This window comes from Hemicordylus capensis, chromosome 1, assembly GCF_027244095.1.
Source record: "Hemicordylus capensis ecotype Gifberg chromosome 1, rHemCap1.1.pri, whole genome shotgun sequence".
In the NCBI taxonomy this organism is placed as follows: Eukaryota; Metazoa; Chordata; class Lepidosauria; order Squamata; family Cordylidae; genus Hemicordylus; species Hemicordylus capensis.
Genome location: NC_069657.1, coordinates 32,957,809 through 32,974,507, shown reverse-complemented (window position 1 = coordinate 32,974,507; position 16,699 = coordinate 32,957,809). Strand labels below are relative to the sequence as shown.

Sequence of the window (16,699 nt, the reverse complement as noted above, 5' to 3'; positions counted from 1 at the left end):
CTCTTTCTGCCATCGCTGCTGCTGTGGCCACTGCACTGCCTCCCCTCTTGCTCCCCTCTTCCTCCTCCTGCCCATTGTGCATCCCCCCCCTCCTGCCACATCTCCACACTGACCCACATTCTCTCTCTTCCTGCCCCCGCTCTTGCTCCTCTCCTCCTTTGCCTGCTGCTGCGACCAGGGTTACAGCCTCTCTTCCCCCCTACAGAAAACTACCATGAGTTAAACCATTTCCAAAGGTATAACACTCCAATTTCTCATCTATTAAGACATTGTTTAGAAATAGATCCTGAGAGTTTTGCAGAGGTTTATGATTCTTAGTGCCCTGTGTTTAGAATTTCTATGACGTGCCTACCTCTTATGCTATAAAGAACTTGGCAGGTCATATTCTGTCCAGAAGTCCTGTCTGAGTAGATCTATTACAGAATTTCTATAATACAGCTGATACAGCTTATAAAAATATTCATTTTGATACTGCTGCTGAGCTACTCCTCAGACTTCCCCCCTCTTTTTTTGTAACCCCCCCCCCAAAAAAAAACCTACTTCACAATTTAAAAATCAGGTGTACATTCAAGCTGCATATATTCTATACTAATTATTGAAAACAGGGCTGAGTAATTATCCCAATCAAACAAGGTAGATCTGTGAATGGAAACAGTGACTGATATCCAGAGCAAAGGTGTGCTTGCGGAACAAGCAAATTTGTGAAAGCACAAGAAGTTATCTTAGTTGTGTTAAAGACTTGGGACTTGCACAAGAGTGCTATTGCGCTATAACACTCTTATGCAAAAGTGCCCATTAAAACAAATGAGGCATATTGCAGTTGCATGATTATTGCAGAACTGCAAACATGCATGCAATAGCACACCACTAGTATGGAGTGCAAATGCCATGCTTAGCAGAACTAGCTAGTGCATCAGCTTTGTGCTAGGCCAGAATCCTCATGCAAGCACTCTGTTGCTCTGGATGTCGGCCAAAATTCTGTACATGATGCCAGCTGAGATTTTGATATGCACCCAGATCACATCGTAATGCTCATCTGAACACTGCTGAATCGCACTCACTCACTTATTTATTTATTTATTTATTTATTTATTCCGTTTTTATACCGCCCTTCCAGAAAGGCTCAGGGTGGTTTACATTAAAACAAAACCATTAAAATCAGTTAACGATTAAAACAAAAATGATAAAACAGTGTAAAACAACAATAATTGACAATTAAAACATCATAAAACAGAACAGTCAGAACAACGTAAAAACCCTGAAAATCAGGTTATAACATTAAAACCCATTAAAACAATATTAATTTAAAAGCCTGAGTGAACAGGTGCGTCTTTAAAGACTTTTTAAAAGCTGTCAGAGATGACATATACCAATTTTTTGATGGAAATGGGAATCTGCATCTAAATCTGCGCCCTGGATTTAGTTGACTAGTTGCCTGAGGTTCTGCCAAAAGCATATAGCTGATTCCCACTCCCGCTTCAATACCTAGTTGTATGAATATGGTGTCTTGAATTTTTTGATATATTTTCTTATGAAGAAAATGGCATTAATGTGACCTTGTGACATGAATTCCGTAAACAGATCTCAGTGCCTGGTGTGAAGACAGATGAAGACAAGAGAGCTGGTCTTGTGGCAAGCATGAATTGTCCCCTTTGCTAAGCAGGATCTGCCCTGGTTTGCATATGAATGCACTGTAAGATATTCCCCTCAGGGGATGGGGCTGCTCTGGGAAGAGCAGAAGGTTCCAAGTTTCCTCCCTGGCAGCATCTCCAAGATAGGGCTGAGAGAGATTCCTGCCTGCAACCTTGGAGAAGCCGCTGCCAGTCTGTGTAGACAATACTGAGCTAGATGGACCAGTGGTCTGACTCGGTATTAGGCAGCTTCCTGTGTTCATGATACAGCAATATATATACATGATATAGCATGATATAGCAATCATGATATAGCAGATTTGTTGAAACTAAGCAGGTCTAAGGCTGGTCAGTACCTGGATGGGAGACTGCCTAGAAACCCTTTGTATGCCACCTTGTTATTAATATAAATAATAACATATAAGATATAAATATAATAAAGAAAAAACCCATAGAAGTGGTGAGCTAGACTCAGTAAGCCTTCAGTCCAGTTGCCAACATACTCTTTTTTTTTTTTATAGTAATTTCATATAGCATGAAATTAGCCCTGAAGAGTCTCATCTTAGGCCAGTTGTGAGCTAGTATGGAACTATTCATGTTCCTTAAGTGTAACTTAATTCAAAGGAAGTTTTTTAGTCAGATATGTCAGTAGTGCTTAATAGTAACAATGCAGAAATGATTATTTATTTATTTATTTATCCATCAATTTAATCATATTTCTATGCCACCTGATATGTGTGTATATGTATATGTGTGTGTGTGTGTGTGTGTGTGTATACGCACACTATATATATATATATATATATATAGAGAGAGAGAGAGAGAGAGAGAGAGAGAGGTAGGTTACCAGCGTGTGCACCACTGTCTTAAGGTCATGCTCTTCCAGGAAAGGGTGTAGCTGGCGTATCAGCCAAAGGTGATAAAAACACTCCTGGTTACCGCCTCCACCTGAGATATCAGAGAAAGAGTTGGGTCCAGAAGTACTCCCAAACTGTGAACCTGTTCCTGCTGTAGGAATGTAACCCCATCTAGAACCGATAGATCTATCCCATCTCCTGAACTGCAGCTTGCTACATTGAGCACCTCCACCTTGTTTGAATTCAGCTTCAGTTTGTTATCCCACATCCAGCCCATTACCTCCTCCAGGCAGGCATTTAGGGAGGTTATGCCATTACTTGATGAAGCCGACATGGAGAAATAGATTTGGGTGTTAACAGCGTACTGATAGCACCTTGCACCAAATTTCCTGATGATCTCTCCCAATGGTTTCATGTAGGTATTTAAAAGCATTGGAGATGAAATACTCTTAAGTACCCTGGACCTAAGCCATTCAGGGCTTTATAGGTAATGACTAGCACTTTGTATTCCAGTTGCAAACATATTGGTAGCCAGTGCATTTCTTTTAAAATCAGTGTTATATGGTCCCTTCAGGTTGTCCCAGAGATTATTGCAAAAGGTGGGGAGAAGCTGCTCTGAGTGAAATAGTACTTGCTTTTTCTCTTTCTATCAGGTGAAATAGAACTGGCTGAATACAGAGAAACTGGTGTGTTGCAAGACAGCATCCTGCATTGTGTGAGAGAAGAAAGCTTTCAGAAGAAGAAACTGCGCTCTCTGAAACAAAAATCTCTTGACATAGGAAATACAGACTCCCTATTGTTTACATTAGATGAACACCGGCGGAAGTCGTGCATAGACCGCTGCGACTTAGAGAAGCCACCCGCCATTTCCACTTACTCTGCATCGAGGCAGAACGATTATGGACGGCCGAGACAAAATTCCTCTACAAAGACAGAAGATGCAGACACAGGGGAAAAGGAAGATCCCCCTACCATCCCACAAAAAATCCCAACAAGGCGAAAACCTGTCATACCAGAAGTCAGGCTAAACTGCATGGAGCCATATGAGCCATATGAGGTGAAAGTGGATTCCCCAGCAAAATCTCCTCCTCCCAAAGAGGACTTGGATCTTATAGACCTGTCCTCTGATTCAACCTCAGGGCCTGAAAAGCAATCAGTTGTTTCCAATTCTGACAGTGACTCACTTGTTTTTGAGCCACTCCCTCCTCTCAGGATAGTGGAAAGTGATGAAGAAGAAACTCAAGACACAAGCCAACTGAATGCTGGTGTCGTTTCTGGCAAGACTGCTCCCCTATCTCCTGCAAGCCCTACCACTGTCTCTGTGCTCAGCCTCAGCATAGCCCCTCTTGTGCAATTCAGCATTGAAGATTGCTCCAAAGACGCAACATCTTCTGAAGCAAGCCATATTGTATCATTTGCACAAGAAGAAACCGCCTTGGTGTCTGCTGAAGATCGAAAGGATGTTGGTGAGTTAGTGAAGCCCGCAGAAGTTCAGGAGATTTCTTTTGGCAGTCCACTGACGCTGAAGCAAAAACGAGATCTGCTGCAGAAGTCATTTGCTCTTCCGGAGATGTCAATAGATGATAGCTTTGAGTTATGCATAGAAGAAATAAAGCCTCTTGGACCCTTTCCCAGTACAAGTGGGAAAACGGTTCTCATTAAGGTCCCTGAGGATTTTGAGAACCAATCTGAAAATGATAAACCTGATGCCGGTGCAGAATCTGATACGGAACAAGGTGCGGAACAAAAGCAGGAGGAAGAAGCTGAAGAGTCAGAATTCAAGATCCAGATTGTTCCTAGGCAGAGGAAGCAGAGGAAGATTGCTGTAAGCGCCATCCAGAGAGAATACCTTGATATAACCTTCAACATCTTAGACAAACTGGGAGAGCAAAAAGAGACAGGTGAGCAGAACCTGCGCATTACCCACCTGAAAGCTATATTTTGGATTTGAAGAAAAGAGGGAAGTTTTTGCATCATTCTTCCCAGCTTTGACTTGTGACTGGGGATAAATTTAGAACTGGAAGAGTTTGAAATACAAACCTATCCATTTTGAAAAGCCTCACACTATTCTGGACCAAGCCAGGATCCCTGTGAATCTGGGAGGCTGTCCACATGTGCGTACAAAACTGAGCTAAAGGAGCCCAGCCTGGTTTGGCATGCATATGTGAACCGCCGGGATCAAGCCCGATCTCGGTGGCAACATGGCGGCAAACCCACCTAAACAACCACCCTTTAAAATGAGGTTGTGAGTGCTCCCTTAACCTCATTTTTTGATTGTGTGGCAGCCATGGTTGCTTGCAGCCGCTGTTACCACACTGTGGGGAACCTGGGGGAGGGGAGGGGAGATCCCCGTGATTCACCATGCACTCACACGGTGCATCCTGGTAGTTCCAGGGGCTGGGATGACACATCCCGGCCCCCAACCCTCCCCGCTGCCTGGCCATGTGGGTAATCAGGGTGCGCAGGGAACGCGCCCAGCAACACAAGCAGGATAGTCTGAAGGGAAGGGAAGTATAACTCACCTTCCCTGCAGCCTGCCCATGAGCCCTTCTCCGTAATCGTGAGAAGAGGCTCTGGGCCTGGCTCAAAATGGGTTTTGCTCTTGGTGCTAGCCAGCCCTCCTTACCAGTTCCCATGGGAAGAAAAAAACAACAACAACCTTGCCTATAAGAAGAGGGAGAGGTAACTGGCAGGCAGCAAGGGGAGCTTGCTAGGGACAACAGAAGCCTTTCCAGTTCTCCTTAACTGGAACTAGAATCAGGAGTGTCATTTCTTGCTGGGGAGCATGGAATTGGAGTTTTCCCTGCCACCCAGTTCAATATGGGAGCCAGAGGAAAGAACAAATTCCGCCTCTGCAGCAGGAAATGATGATCTTGAGCATGCTCTGTAGCATCATTCCAAGTTAAAGAGAGGTTGGCTGGGCCTCTCTTGTCTCTGGTGAGCCCTCCCTGTTGCCATGTCTCTCCTCCCCCTTCTCAAAGCAGGGCAGCAGGGGAGGGGGCACATGCTTCATCTTTTTGTATTTTTGAGCTTTCCTCGAGAATGCTGAAGAAAACTTGAGCATGTTTTCCCCTAATATTTTTGAGGAAGGCTTTATTTGGGGTGAGTTGAGGAAAGTTCATCCATCACTAGCTTTCACTAATGAACTTCACCACACATTCAGCTACACAGGGCTTAGAGAGTGACAAAACGTAGGATATGATAGAATAGTGGGAACTAACTTGATTGATAGATAGCAATGGCGGCACATCCAGGTGGGGCAGGGGGCAGAAAATGAGGCGTAAGTGCGGCTCATTCCCACTCTTCTCATTCCACCCTGACTGCTTCATTCATCTTCACCTTGCCACCACATTGATCTCAGGCTATGGGCTGGTCATTCAGGTGATTACCCAACCTGGTGAATGTCTAGCCCATGCACCTGAGGTGAATGTGGTGGCGAGATAAGGGATAGCGAGGCAGCCAGGGCAAGATGAGAAGAGTGGGAATGAGCCACACCTGTAGTTTATTTTACACAATCTCTGCCCCACCCAGATGGGCCACCACGGATATATAGATAGATGCAAAATGCTCAGCATTATGACACATGATGCAGTAGCGACTGGTGAAGGCAGTGCCGGGGGCAGGGTAGAGTTGCCATGTCCAACAAAATTCTGGGTTACACCCAGATTTTAAGCATCTCACCCAGCTCGCTTAGCCCACCCAGATTCTCCAAGATTTCAGCTTTCTTTTTTCTTATTAAAGCTAAGCTCTAGTCCTTGTAGAAGCGGAGTTACGGAGCAAAACGTGCAGTCACTATTCTGTTCAGAAATTGTTTTCCAGCCAATTTACATAATATGCAAGTTAGGCACCCAGATTTGGAAAGCCAGAATATGGCAACCCTGGGGGGATGGGGAGATGCCTTTAAAAACAAATTAACAGATGCTTAGCAACATTACACGAGCCACCTAATGGCACAGCGGGGAAGCAACCTGCCTAGAGAGCAGGAGGCTGTTGGTTCGAATTCCCGCTGGTGTGTTTCCCAGAATATGGGAAACTCCTACATTGGGCAGCAGTGATATAGAAAGGTGCTGAAAGGCATCATCTCATACTATACGGGAGATGGCAATGGTAAACCTCTACTGTATCCTAGCAAGAAAAACACATGGCTTTGTGCTCACCAGGAGTTGACACCGACTCAATGGCACAACCTTTCAACTAACATTACGACAGCACCTGCAAGGTGCCTCAAGCAGTGGAGCGCCGTCTGGGATCCCATGCCGGGTGACGCCGTGGCCTTGGCCTCTGTGCGTGTGCGGAGGTGCACACACAGAGGCCAGGGCCATGCTGCTGCCCCACAGGGATGCCAGCCGGGGTGCTGCCGCCCTGCACGGGATCCCAGGTGGAGTGCCACTGCTTGGGGCGGCTTGCAGATGCTGCTGTAACAATGATGAGCACTGTTTTTAAAGGTGCCTCTTGCGACCCCCCTGGTGCTGCCCTCACCGACCCCTACTGACATGATGCACATGTGGAGAAAGGGCTTGTATATTTCAGGGATCCCGGAGGAGGTTTAGTGTGCATTGTACCCCTTTTTGGGATAGATCCCTGTTAGTAAAGGGGTGGAAGGTAGTTTTTGTGCACAACGCAATGGTGTCTCTCAGTGTAGTGTTTTTCTTGTTCTCGTAGAAACAAATGGCAAACATTAATGTATATGGCAGAGAGAGAGAAAAGATACACTCCAGAAGGTTCTCCAGCAGTCTTATGTACAAATCCAGTTTCAGAGTGATTTGGAAAAATGTCTTCTCCTGTGAGCTTGCATAATTTCTCATTTCTCATAAAACTACCACTTATGGTGCCAGGTGGCCAACTGGCATGCTGTGGACAAAAAGTGGGAATATTAGAGAAAGGGAGATTGATGAAGCATTGTTCCCTGATTTCTGAAGTAAAGAGAGAGTCTTGAGTTGAAGCGTTATTTCTCTTTGCAGATGCTTCGACTAAAGTACTTTCAACTCTTGAAATGCCAAGAGAATCATCTTCTGCTCCAACACTTGAAGCAGGTGTACCAGAGACAAGTAGCCACTCTTCCATATCAAGTAAGTCTCACCCTGACATTGAGGAGGGGAACTCAGCTGTTGCACTTCGGTTTTGCCATCTGGTGCATTACCGTCCTCCATTAATTTGCACTCGACTGAAAGTTTATGTGCATTGTGTGCAGTCAGACTAATCCGCTCCATGAGCTCCAGCGTGTTGCCAGCAGTCTCTTATAGCAAAGTATGTAGGAATGCAACATGGCTTTAGCATAAGGCAGGGATTCTCAAAGTTGGGTCCCCAGATGCTGTTGGACTGCAACTCCCATCATCCCCAGCCACAATGGCCTTTGATGATGGGTGTTATAGTCCAACATCATCTGGTGACCCAACTTGGAGAATCTCTAGGTCAGATCCAGATGGACAGATGCCACAGGCACATCCAAGGGCAGCCCCTCTTGGGTCTTTCCTTTGCTCATGTCAGCATCAAGGGCCAAGAAGAGAATGCTGCCATGGGGAGTATCCACATTATTTTCCTGCACACCTTACCTCTGTGTAATTGGACCCATCCTCAAGGAAATGACACTTGCATTGATCTTCTAATATATTGTCTGTGCTCCCCATTTCCTCAAGCAATGAGATGTTCCAGGGGTGGTGTTTCCTGGGTTTGATTTCCTTTGGATCTAGAGAGCACTAGAGGCTAATTTTGCTCCAACTGACTTCAGTCCACTCACAAGATTTCTTCTTCCAGATTATTTTTCTTCTTCCAGATTACTGATATATTCTCCCTCCCTCCCTTCTCCCCTCTCTCTCACACACAAACCCCTACACCTGCCCCCTACCTTTACTAGAAGTAAAAGAACCAACCCATTAGGTTCCATCAGCCAAGCATTCTGGACTATTAACCAGTAATCTAAGGCAGTATTGGCCAGCCACCATTACAATATGAATCAGTCCCTAGATATACTTTATCCATGAGCCCTTTTCTAATTGTCAAAGTGCAGGTTATTGGAAGTGTATGCTGAGTGCTTTTATGCTTAGTTTTCTTTACAATAAATAGCAGCTGGATTGTATTCATGGCAAAGGTGCTTTAACCTTACCTCCTGCTACAGTCCCAGGCCAGATTGGGCCTCCCCATGGTTGCTATTTTTCAAGAGAATAAAGCCCCTATTGGCACCAGTGAGAGTTATTTTTTGCTTGACAAATAGGAACCACAAAGGGAATGTTCCTGATCCCTAGCAGAGGCTAGGGTTCAAGTCCCTTCCCTTTGCCCTTTGATGGTCCATTGTTGGGGGAGTGGGGTGTTCTGGATGCTAGCTTTTTTTTTTTTAATCAAGCAAGGAAATGGTAAGCATGCACTTCCTGTGTTGTTTGACTCTAAGCTTCCTGGATCAGTTTGTATGCATCCAGCTGTCCATGATGACCATATTCAAGACCACAGTACCTGACTTGACCCTAGTTCACACCAGCAAGAACTGGATGCCCAGGAGCAGAAAAGATAAAATTATCCAAGTTTTCAGGGCCATATATAGCCATCAAAAATAGCATTGCAGTAGAATCAGAATCACAGTTGATTTAAAAAAAAAATCATTGATGGAGTAAAAGAATGTGAGTATAAAATATTCTCAGGGAAGCGGTCAACTCCAGCTATTAATAACTGGCTTGAAAGGGTTTGGAATGTTGCCCTTATGTCAACATGAACTTCTTATAAAAAGACATTCGAAGGATTATGTCAAGATCAATTTGTGGGAAAGTGAAGTTTAATTATATAGTACAGTAATAAAAAAATGGAATGAGAATAATCTTTTTGTGTGTGTCTCTTCTTTTTAAGGCTGTTAAAGGATAGATAAAACACTGAAGGTTTTTATCTAATCCTTATTTGGATATTGTTTCAGATGTGCATTTTTAATTGATTAGCTTTTGTGTGTACAGTTGTCCCTCTCCAACCGCGGGTTTCCCAATTGCAGATTTGAGTATTCGACTGGGAAATTGTCACTGCTCTTGCCAACTGCGACCTGAGTATCAGTGGTTTGGCGATTTAAAGGATTGGGTGGTTGGGGAGTAATTTCAGGGGCCAGGGGGTGATTTCCAGGAGTTCAGGGGCAATTTTTTGGAGTTTGGGGTGGGTAATTTCCAGGGGTCAGGGGGTCATTTCGGGGGGTCAGGGGGCAATTCTTTCTGTTTTTTACCTTGTTTTCTGGCCCTTCCACAACTTCGATTCCCCTAACCTCCTGATTCCAATGCTTTCCTATTGCTTGTCTACTGCGAGTTTGCCCATGAACGGAACTCTCGTGGTTGGCGAGGCACGACCGTATTTAACTTTCTTACTTAGCTGTTTTTTATTGGTTAGATAGGGGTTCCCAACCTGTGGTACTCCAGATGTTGCTGAACGACAATGCCCATCCTCCCTAGCCACAATAAGTTGTTGCTGGGGATTATGGGAGTTGTAGTATAGCAACATCTGGAGTACCACAGGATGGGAACCCCTGGGTTAGAGTAAATGAATTTAAAGTTGTTGACCATCATCCAGATTAGCAAAGCACTGGTGCAGTGAACACACAGTGCATACTAGAGGAGTGGCGATTTTCATAGATCTCTCCTTCCCTCTGAAGCCCCACAATATGTCTTGAAGCCTCTATAATATGTCCCTGAGGGTCGTGCGGCCCTCAGAGACATATTTTCAGGAATCTCAGAATGGGCTTCAGAGGGAAGAGGAGAGTGGTGAAAATTGCCCCTCTGTCATAGTGTGTGCTGGGCATTCATCTGAATTTTGACCGTAATAATTTAGGAGGCCTTTGGGCATTAGTATATCATGCATACATCTTTTGTATGGTTGTCAATTATGTAAATTTTTAATATATATCTCCTCTCAGGGAAAAGTCATTTAACCAGCAATCTGCATAGTGTTTTTACCACCTGGGCTGGGCCTTCAGTACTAATGACTCCTTTCAATATGAATGACTCCTATTTCAATATACCCTGCAAAAATCAAATGTTTAAAATCAGAGTTGTCCTTGAGAAATCAGATAACTCTCAAAACCAAAACCAGTGCTCTGATAAGGAGGAATGTGCCTGAGAGAGGATTTAATTTCCATTATAAAAGCCAACAAGGAAGTTAAGAAGAGCCAATTTCCTATGTTTTTGACAGTCTACACCCCAAGCAAGATTGTCTGCTCTGAAATTTTAATTGCTGTTCTTTCATTGGGAAATTCTGTGTCTGATAAGCTTGATAAGGCTTTTATTTTAAACTATTACACTGGAGAGGATGGAAATTATGTTATGTTATCCCCACTCCCAATTTGATGTGAAAAGCTACTGCAGAACCATATTTTTTAAAAGGAAAAGACGAGAAACCTCCATCAAATAGAATCAGAATTTGTATCAGTTCCAGCATTTAATCAGGCTGTACTGCTGTGTTGTCAATGGATAAAATTAGCATTTAAAAAGTGCTCTGGGGTATTAAAAGAAGAGATCTGTCTTCTGTGCAGCAGAGGGCAACACTTTGCATTGGAACACATCTGAAATGGTTTCCATGTGACATTCACCAAAAGATGCGGTTAAAGATATGAAACTAATATACACACTTGGCTGAGATGCATTCATTCATCCAGGGGCCAAATCCTTTAAAGTGTAGAGAAAACTTTGTATCCATGCATGGTGGTTTCAACTGCAGTAGAGGTGAAATGAAGCGGTTTTTAATAACCTCCTCTGAAGAATATTAAATTTGAACTTGGGTATCTGAATTCGAACTTGAAGAGTGTTTGAACTCTTTTTTTTTAGTATTTGAGGTTTTTTTAAACATTTAACAAGAGTCTAGACGGTCTTCACAAGAACTTTGATTTGTCTTTTCTTTATTAATTTGATGGTCTCACCAGCATTTTGAAAAGGGGGAATTATTAACTTGTTGACTAACATCCGGACGAATGAAGTGCGGGTGCTACATGAGAAGTGCTGGTAGTGCTGGTGGTGGTGGTGGTTTTGACTAATGCAGGACCGGCACTTGTGCAGCGAGGAGGGGGCAAATTTTGATTACCTCTCCTTCCCCTGGAAGCACTCTGTGCCACTTAAAACATGTCCCTGAGGGTTGCACAGAGTGGAGATTGCTACTATTGTAGCAGTGGACAGGGAGGAAGCAGTCAGCAGCTCCTTCTTCTCACTCTGTACCCCTTTCAAAGTCTACAGAGGTCAGATCTGACCCTTTCAGACTTTGAAAGGGATGCAGGATGAGGAGGAGAGTGCCAGTAATCTCTTTTATTCACCCTGTGCCCCCTTTAAAGCCTGCAAGGGTGTGTGTGGCAAGGTAGCATTTGCCATCTTGCCTTAGACCCTCAAAGACCTTGAGTTACTTGCTCTTCTTATGTTAGGCTAAGAGATAATTAATGGCACATAGCTGTGTGGTAATTTGAACCCAGATCCCCCTGGTCCTGGACCAACACTCTAACCACTTCATTACAGTGACTCTCTTGTAGACTGAGGTAGAATTTCCCTTGCAGTTTGACTATATAAAGATCTACCTTTATACTTCCTCAGATCACATAGTCCAGTCCTCTCAACCCTCACTGGCAGCAGCTTTCTGGTAGGGTGGCAAAGGTTTCTCCAGCCCTGTAACTGAGATTCTTCAACTGGGAAGACCATGGGCTGAACTTAAGGACTTGGATTTGGAAAGCACAGATTACTGACCTTCAGACCATCCTCTTGCATAGAGCAAATTATCTTGATTAAAAAGTTGTGGGCAAGCAGGTAGTTCTCAGTATGGAAAAATGATGGTGTGTGGTTATGATAATATTTAAAATAACATGATTGTCTGAAGCTTCCTCTTTCATTCCTGACCTGCAGCTCAATTTCGACAGATGAAAAGGGGTTCCCTGGGAGCATTGACCATGAACCAGCTAATGAAGAGGCAGCTAGAACACCAATCTAGTGCTCCCCATAATATCAACACATGGGACACTGGTAAATATATGTTTCCCCCACCCCTCTTCATTGATTAGACATAGACTGATCAATGGCTGGTCACTGTGTTGATTTGGTATCACAAAAATATTTCACTGGAAAAATGAAGAGTGGCTTCATACCAAGTCAACAATGAAAAGATAATTTTTGTAGGGCAACCATTTTAATTTTTTGAATGGCTAGTTTGTGCATATCATTTACGTAACACTGGAATACCACAGGAGTCTCTGTGCTATGTCATTTAGACTGATGACATTCATGCTGTTGTAGTTCAGCAGAGGTATGACTCTATAAACTGGGGGCCTATATCTGCTTCCACATAACTTTATAGCTGTCTTTCTTAATGCCCGAGGAAGCAGCTAGACCCGATAGAGATATTCAGATAGGATCTTTTGGTGGGGGGACTAATTCAGATGAGGGGGGACTTTTAATCCTTTCCCCCATTGTAATGTCTTCAATGAAAATTGTGGTTGTGGGTTAGGGGACGTTTTGGTATCATATCAGTATCTATATGCTTACCCCACAGGACAAATTGCAGCCTCCAGAGTAGGGATCTTTATCAGGAAAATGGCATGGAGAAAATGTTAAATCCCTCTTTCCTGGTGCCTGTTCCTAATCCAAATTAACCACCCCCCATCCCATCTGCAGCCACTGTTCAATATTTTTTTTAAACTGCAAGAGATCCTATCTATGGATCTCTTATCTTACATCTTATTTGGCCCTTGGAAACAAAAAGTTACAACTCAGCTAATATGTGTCAAGGATTTTATTTTTCCAGAGACAGCTGTAATTACTCCCATGGGACAGGAGAGGAAGAGGTTACTTTCACCCCTCCTTCCCATCTGATTAAGCTTCTTCCTTACCTTTAACTGCTTAGTTTACTCCCCACCCCCACTCCCTCACAGCAAGGAGTTGCAACCTACCTGGAGGAATTTTAGGTAGACCATGTATGGGGCTGAGCGGTCTGCCGTCTCATGAAGGTGTTGTACACATTTTTTATTAAGTCCTTTGTCCTTGTCTTTGTCTTGTACACATTACAAATGAAATGAAAAGATATTAGAACACATTGTTTTACAATTTAAAAAATCAATAAATGTAGTATGTCTCTACTAACCAGCTAGCCAATTATTAAAAATTTGGCTTTGTGTGTTAATTTCCCCTCCCTCTCTCTTTCTTACGTAAAATTCTTCTGTATGACCCACTTCACTGATGATTCTACAGAATGATAGATTTTGGCACATTACAGACACCAGATGTTTCATCACAGTTATCTTCCAAAATTATGCATTCTGGGACTTCAGCACTGAAGCAGGAAGCACCAGGAGAATTTCAGAGATGGAAAGCAAGGGAAATGTTTCTTTCATCAGATTAGTTGATACATGAGACTCAGAAATATATGCTTAATTCAGAATCATTTTGATTTACTGATCTTCTTGGCCATCCATAGTTTTAAGTTCTGCATTGTTTTGCATAACCCATCCTTAGATATGGGCAACTTTAAAGTAAAGGTAAAGTGTGCTGTTGGGTCGGTTTCAATTCCTAGTGACCACAGAGCCCTGTGGTTTTCTTTGGTAGAATACAGGAGGGATTTACCATTGCCATCTCCCACACAGTATGTTATGATGCCTTTCAGTATCTTCCTATATTGCTGCTGCCCGATATACATGTTTCCCATAGTCTGGGAAACCTACCAGTGGAGATTCGAACTGGCAACCTCTGGCTTTATGATCAAATCATTTCCCTGCTGCTTTGCATGGGCAACCTTGGCAATTGCAATTTTCAAATTATTTAGATTTCCTGGATTTTTTTATTTTTTTTTAGATGTCTGCTCAATATTTGGGTTGTTATTCTAGAGGTACCTTATTTTTTTCAAGGCCCTGTTGCATGCTGATGATGTCATTGGCATGTGCTACATTTCCAAACCTATTTTGCTGTACATCCAATTTTTCAGCTCTCCTAGTTTTTTCTACCACTCTTATTATTTCTTCCAGGTTATTTCTTCCAGGTTTTCTGGCACCAAATGCACTGTAGCTATTTAGTACATGGGGATACCTTCCCCATGGTGGTACATATCTCACTTGACCCTGGGGCACTTGAGTGATCTCACTGGAGCATGCCAGGGCTAAAGGCCTCTGTGCATTCCTAGTGTAGCCTAGCAAAATAGGAAGGAACACACATAGCACACACAATTTTAAACCCAGCTGGATCTGTTGCAAAATTAGGTGAAGCCTCCTGATTTGGTGGATTTGGTCCACCTGGACTCCAAAATCTGATACTGAATTCCATGTTTTTGGGAATTCAGACACACCCATACTCATCTTTTCTAGGACAGAAGAGTATTAGTTCCCTTATCTTGCATATTTTACCATTCGGGAGAAGTGGATGTTCCCTATTCATTTTGCTATTGTTGCATGGACTCATTCTGTCCTGCATTCTGCTCTGCTTTCCTTCCAGACTTAACATGGAGATTTCAAAAATATTTTTTGAACTGGTGTATGCACAGCTTGCCACAACTGTTGGTTCTTTCTGTTAATGTGCATCCCCTTCCCACAATCTAGATTTTTTTAAAAAATGAGCCTAATCATCTGTCCATATCAATGACATACAATGCAGTTCAGTCAGGACCCTTGATGCAATTTTGCACAGGATTGCATCGATTCCTTTTGGAGCTGTGTTCATCAACACACACACACAAGCTCTTATATACTTTGATAACCTGGATTGCGGGGAGGGTGAATGAACAGGAAGGACAGAAAGCTGAGGCTAACCGCAAAGAACAAAGTTTTGAACTAAAACAAATGGAATAATAGTTGATTGCTACATGCTAGAACTCAACTGCTTCAAGGGTTTTATTTTTCCACAGACAGTAGTAGTTACTGTCTTGGGATGAGTGCTTCTCCATAGCTGCTTCTCTAGAAACAGTTACTTATTTCAGAACCCACAAATCCAGGGAGAAATTTGAATGGGGAGAATTTCATAAGTTTCCCTAACTACAATAGCTTGTTTTGTCAATTCTACGTTTTTCAAATATGGTAGATAGATGTATAAGAATCTGTAACATAATTCCCATAATCTTTTGGAAATATACAGTAAAATAACACTGATGAAATATTTTCCTTCAAGTGGTTTGGCTGTTTCTATTGCTGAATTTGATGTTTACGGTTAGAACCACTTTGGGCCGGTGGATGAAATACTGGATGTGGGTTCATATGTCTACTCAGACATGCTCACTGTGTGTCTGTAGGAAAGCCAATATTCAGACTACAATCCCCATTTGCAAAATAGATATAATAGAGCCCCAAGGTGGAGGTAAACTTGATAAGAGCAGGCATTTTGTATATGCAAAGAATGAAGTAGAAATGTCTGGTAAGAACTTTCCTCTTCTAGTTATTTAGCCAGCCCTCTTTTGGGGATGTTAGTTCTCCTGTTTATTATATCCTTGTAGTGCCTTCATCTTGCCATTCTGGGTGTCCTCAGCTGTGTTCATCACCATTTTTCTTCAACTGACCTCACTTCAAGTAAATTCTTCCATTGTGTTGAGATGACTGACGGAGAGCAGGTCTTCTTTCCTTGTCTTTCATTTCAGTCTGTTTGCTCTTGAACTCCTTTTCTGCAATGCAAATTCATCTGTGTATATATAAATATCCTGTGCTATTGTGGTGAGCATCTCTGCTCTTTCTTTGTTGTGTATTTGACATTGCCTTCTACTGCAGCTCCTTACATTATCCATTTCTTGCTAAATAATTCCCCAAGGTCCCTGCTTGATATGCAGTTTTCTCTTATTCCTCTGTTCACTTGCACTCCCATAGTTGAGTATGAAGATCAAACTCTAGAGTTTGGTATGGTGCCAAGACCTAAAGATCTGATTAACTTTAGATCCAAAATAATTGCTGGTCTTTATGCTTGCAAGTCTGTCTCTTTCTGCTTAAAGAAAGAGACTAGTTAGGAAGTGTACTCATCTTTTAGACTTGTTCTTTTTCTAGCTTCTTTGTATTTGTTAGCTGTTTGTTCCTAGCTGTTTTGTGTGTGTGTGTGTGTGTGTGGTGTGTGTGTCTTTGTTTTTGGGTGATGAACCTGTGGTATCGGTGGTTGTCTCTTTGTGGACACTAGGAGGGACTGAAGTTCTTTGTTTATCCACAGAACAGATACAGCATGGGAAGAGGCCGTGCAATGTCTCAGTTTGCCTAAACCCTGACCTGGAGGGACCACCACTAAGAATAAGAGGTTAGTTCAGTATGCATTCAACCTTGGTTTC

The 16,699-nt window shown here is 42.9% G+C and overlaps 1 protein-coding gene across 7 annotated transcripts in view; it reads left to right on the top strand.

Annotated features, from left to right (window-relative positions):
* UNC79 (unc-79 homolog, NALCN channel complex subunit) overlaps positions 1-16,699 on the top strand; it is a 204,072-nt gene that overhangs the window by 120,556 nt on the left and 66,817 nt on the right. For 6 of the 7 annotated variants that reach the window (XM_053245847.1, XM_053245854.1, XM_053245821.1 and 3 more), the window contains 4 exons: positions 3,142-4,389; positions 7,450-7,557; positions 12,328-12,444; positions 16,585-16,668. In XM_053245847.1, coding sequence (XP_053101822.1) covers positions 3,142-4,389; positions 7,450-7,557; positions 12,328-12,444; positions 16,585-16,668 — 1,557 coding nt within the window. The remainder of the gene's footprint in view (positions 1-3,141; positions 4,390-7,449; positions 7,558-12,327; positions 12,445-16,584; positions 16,669-16,699) is intronic. The other variant, XM_053245837.1, reaches the window with a different exon arrangement.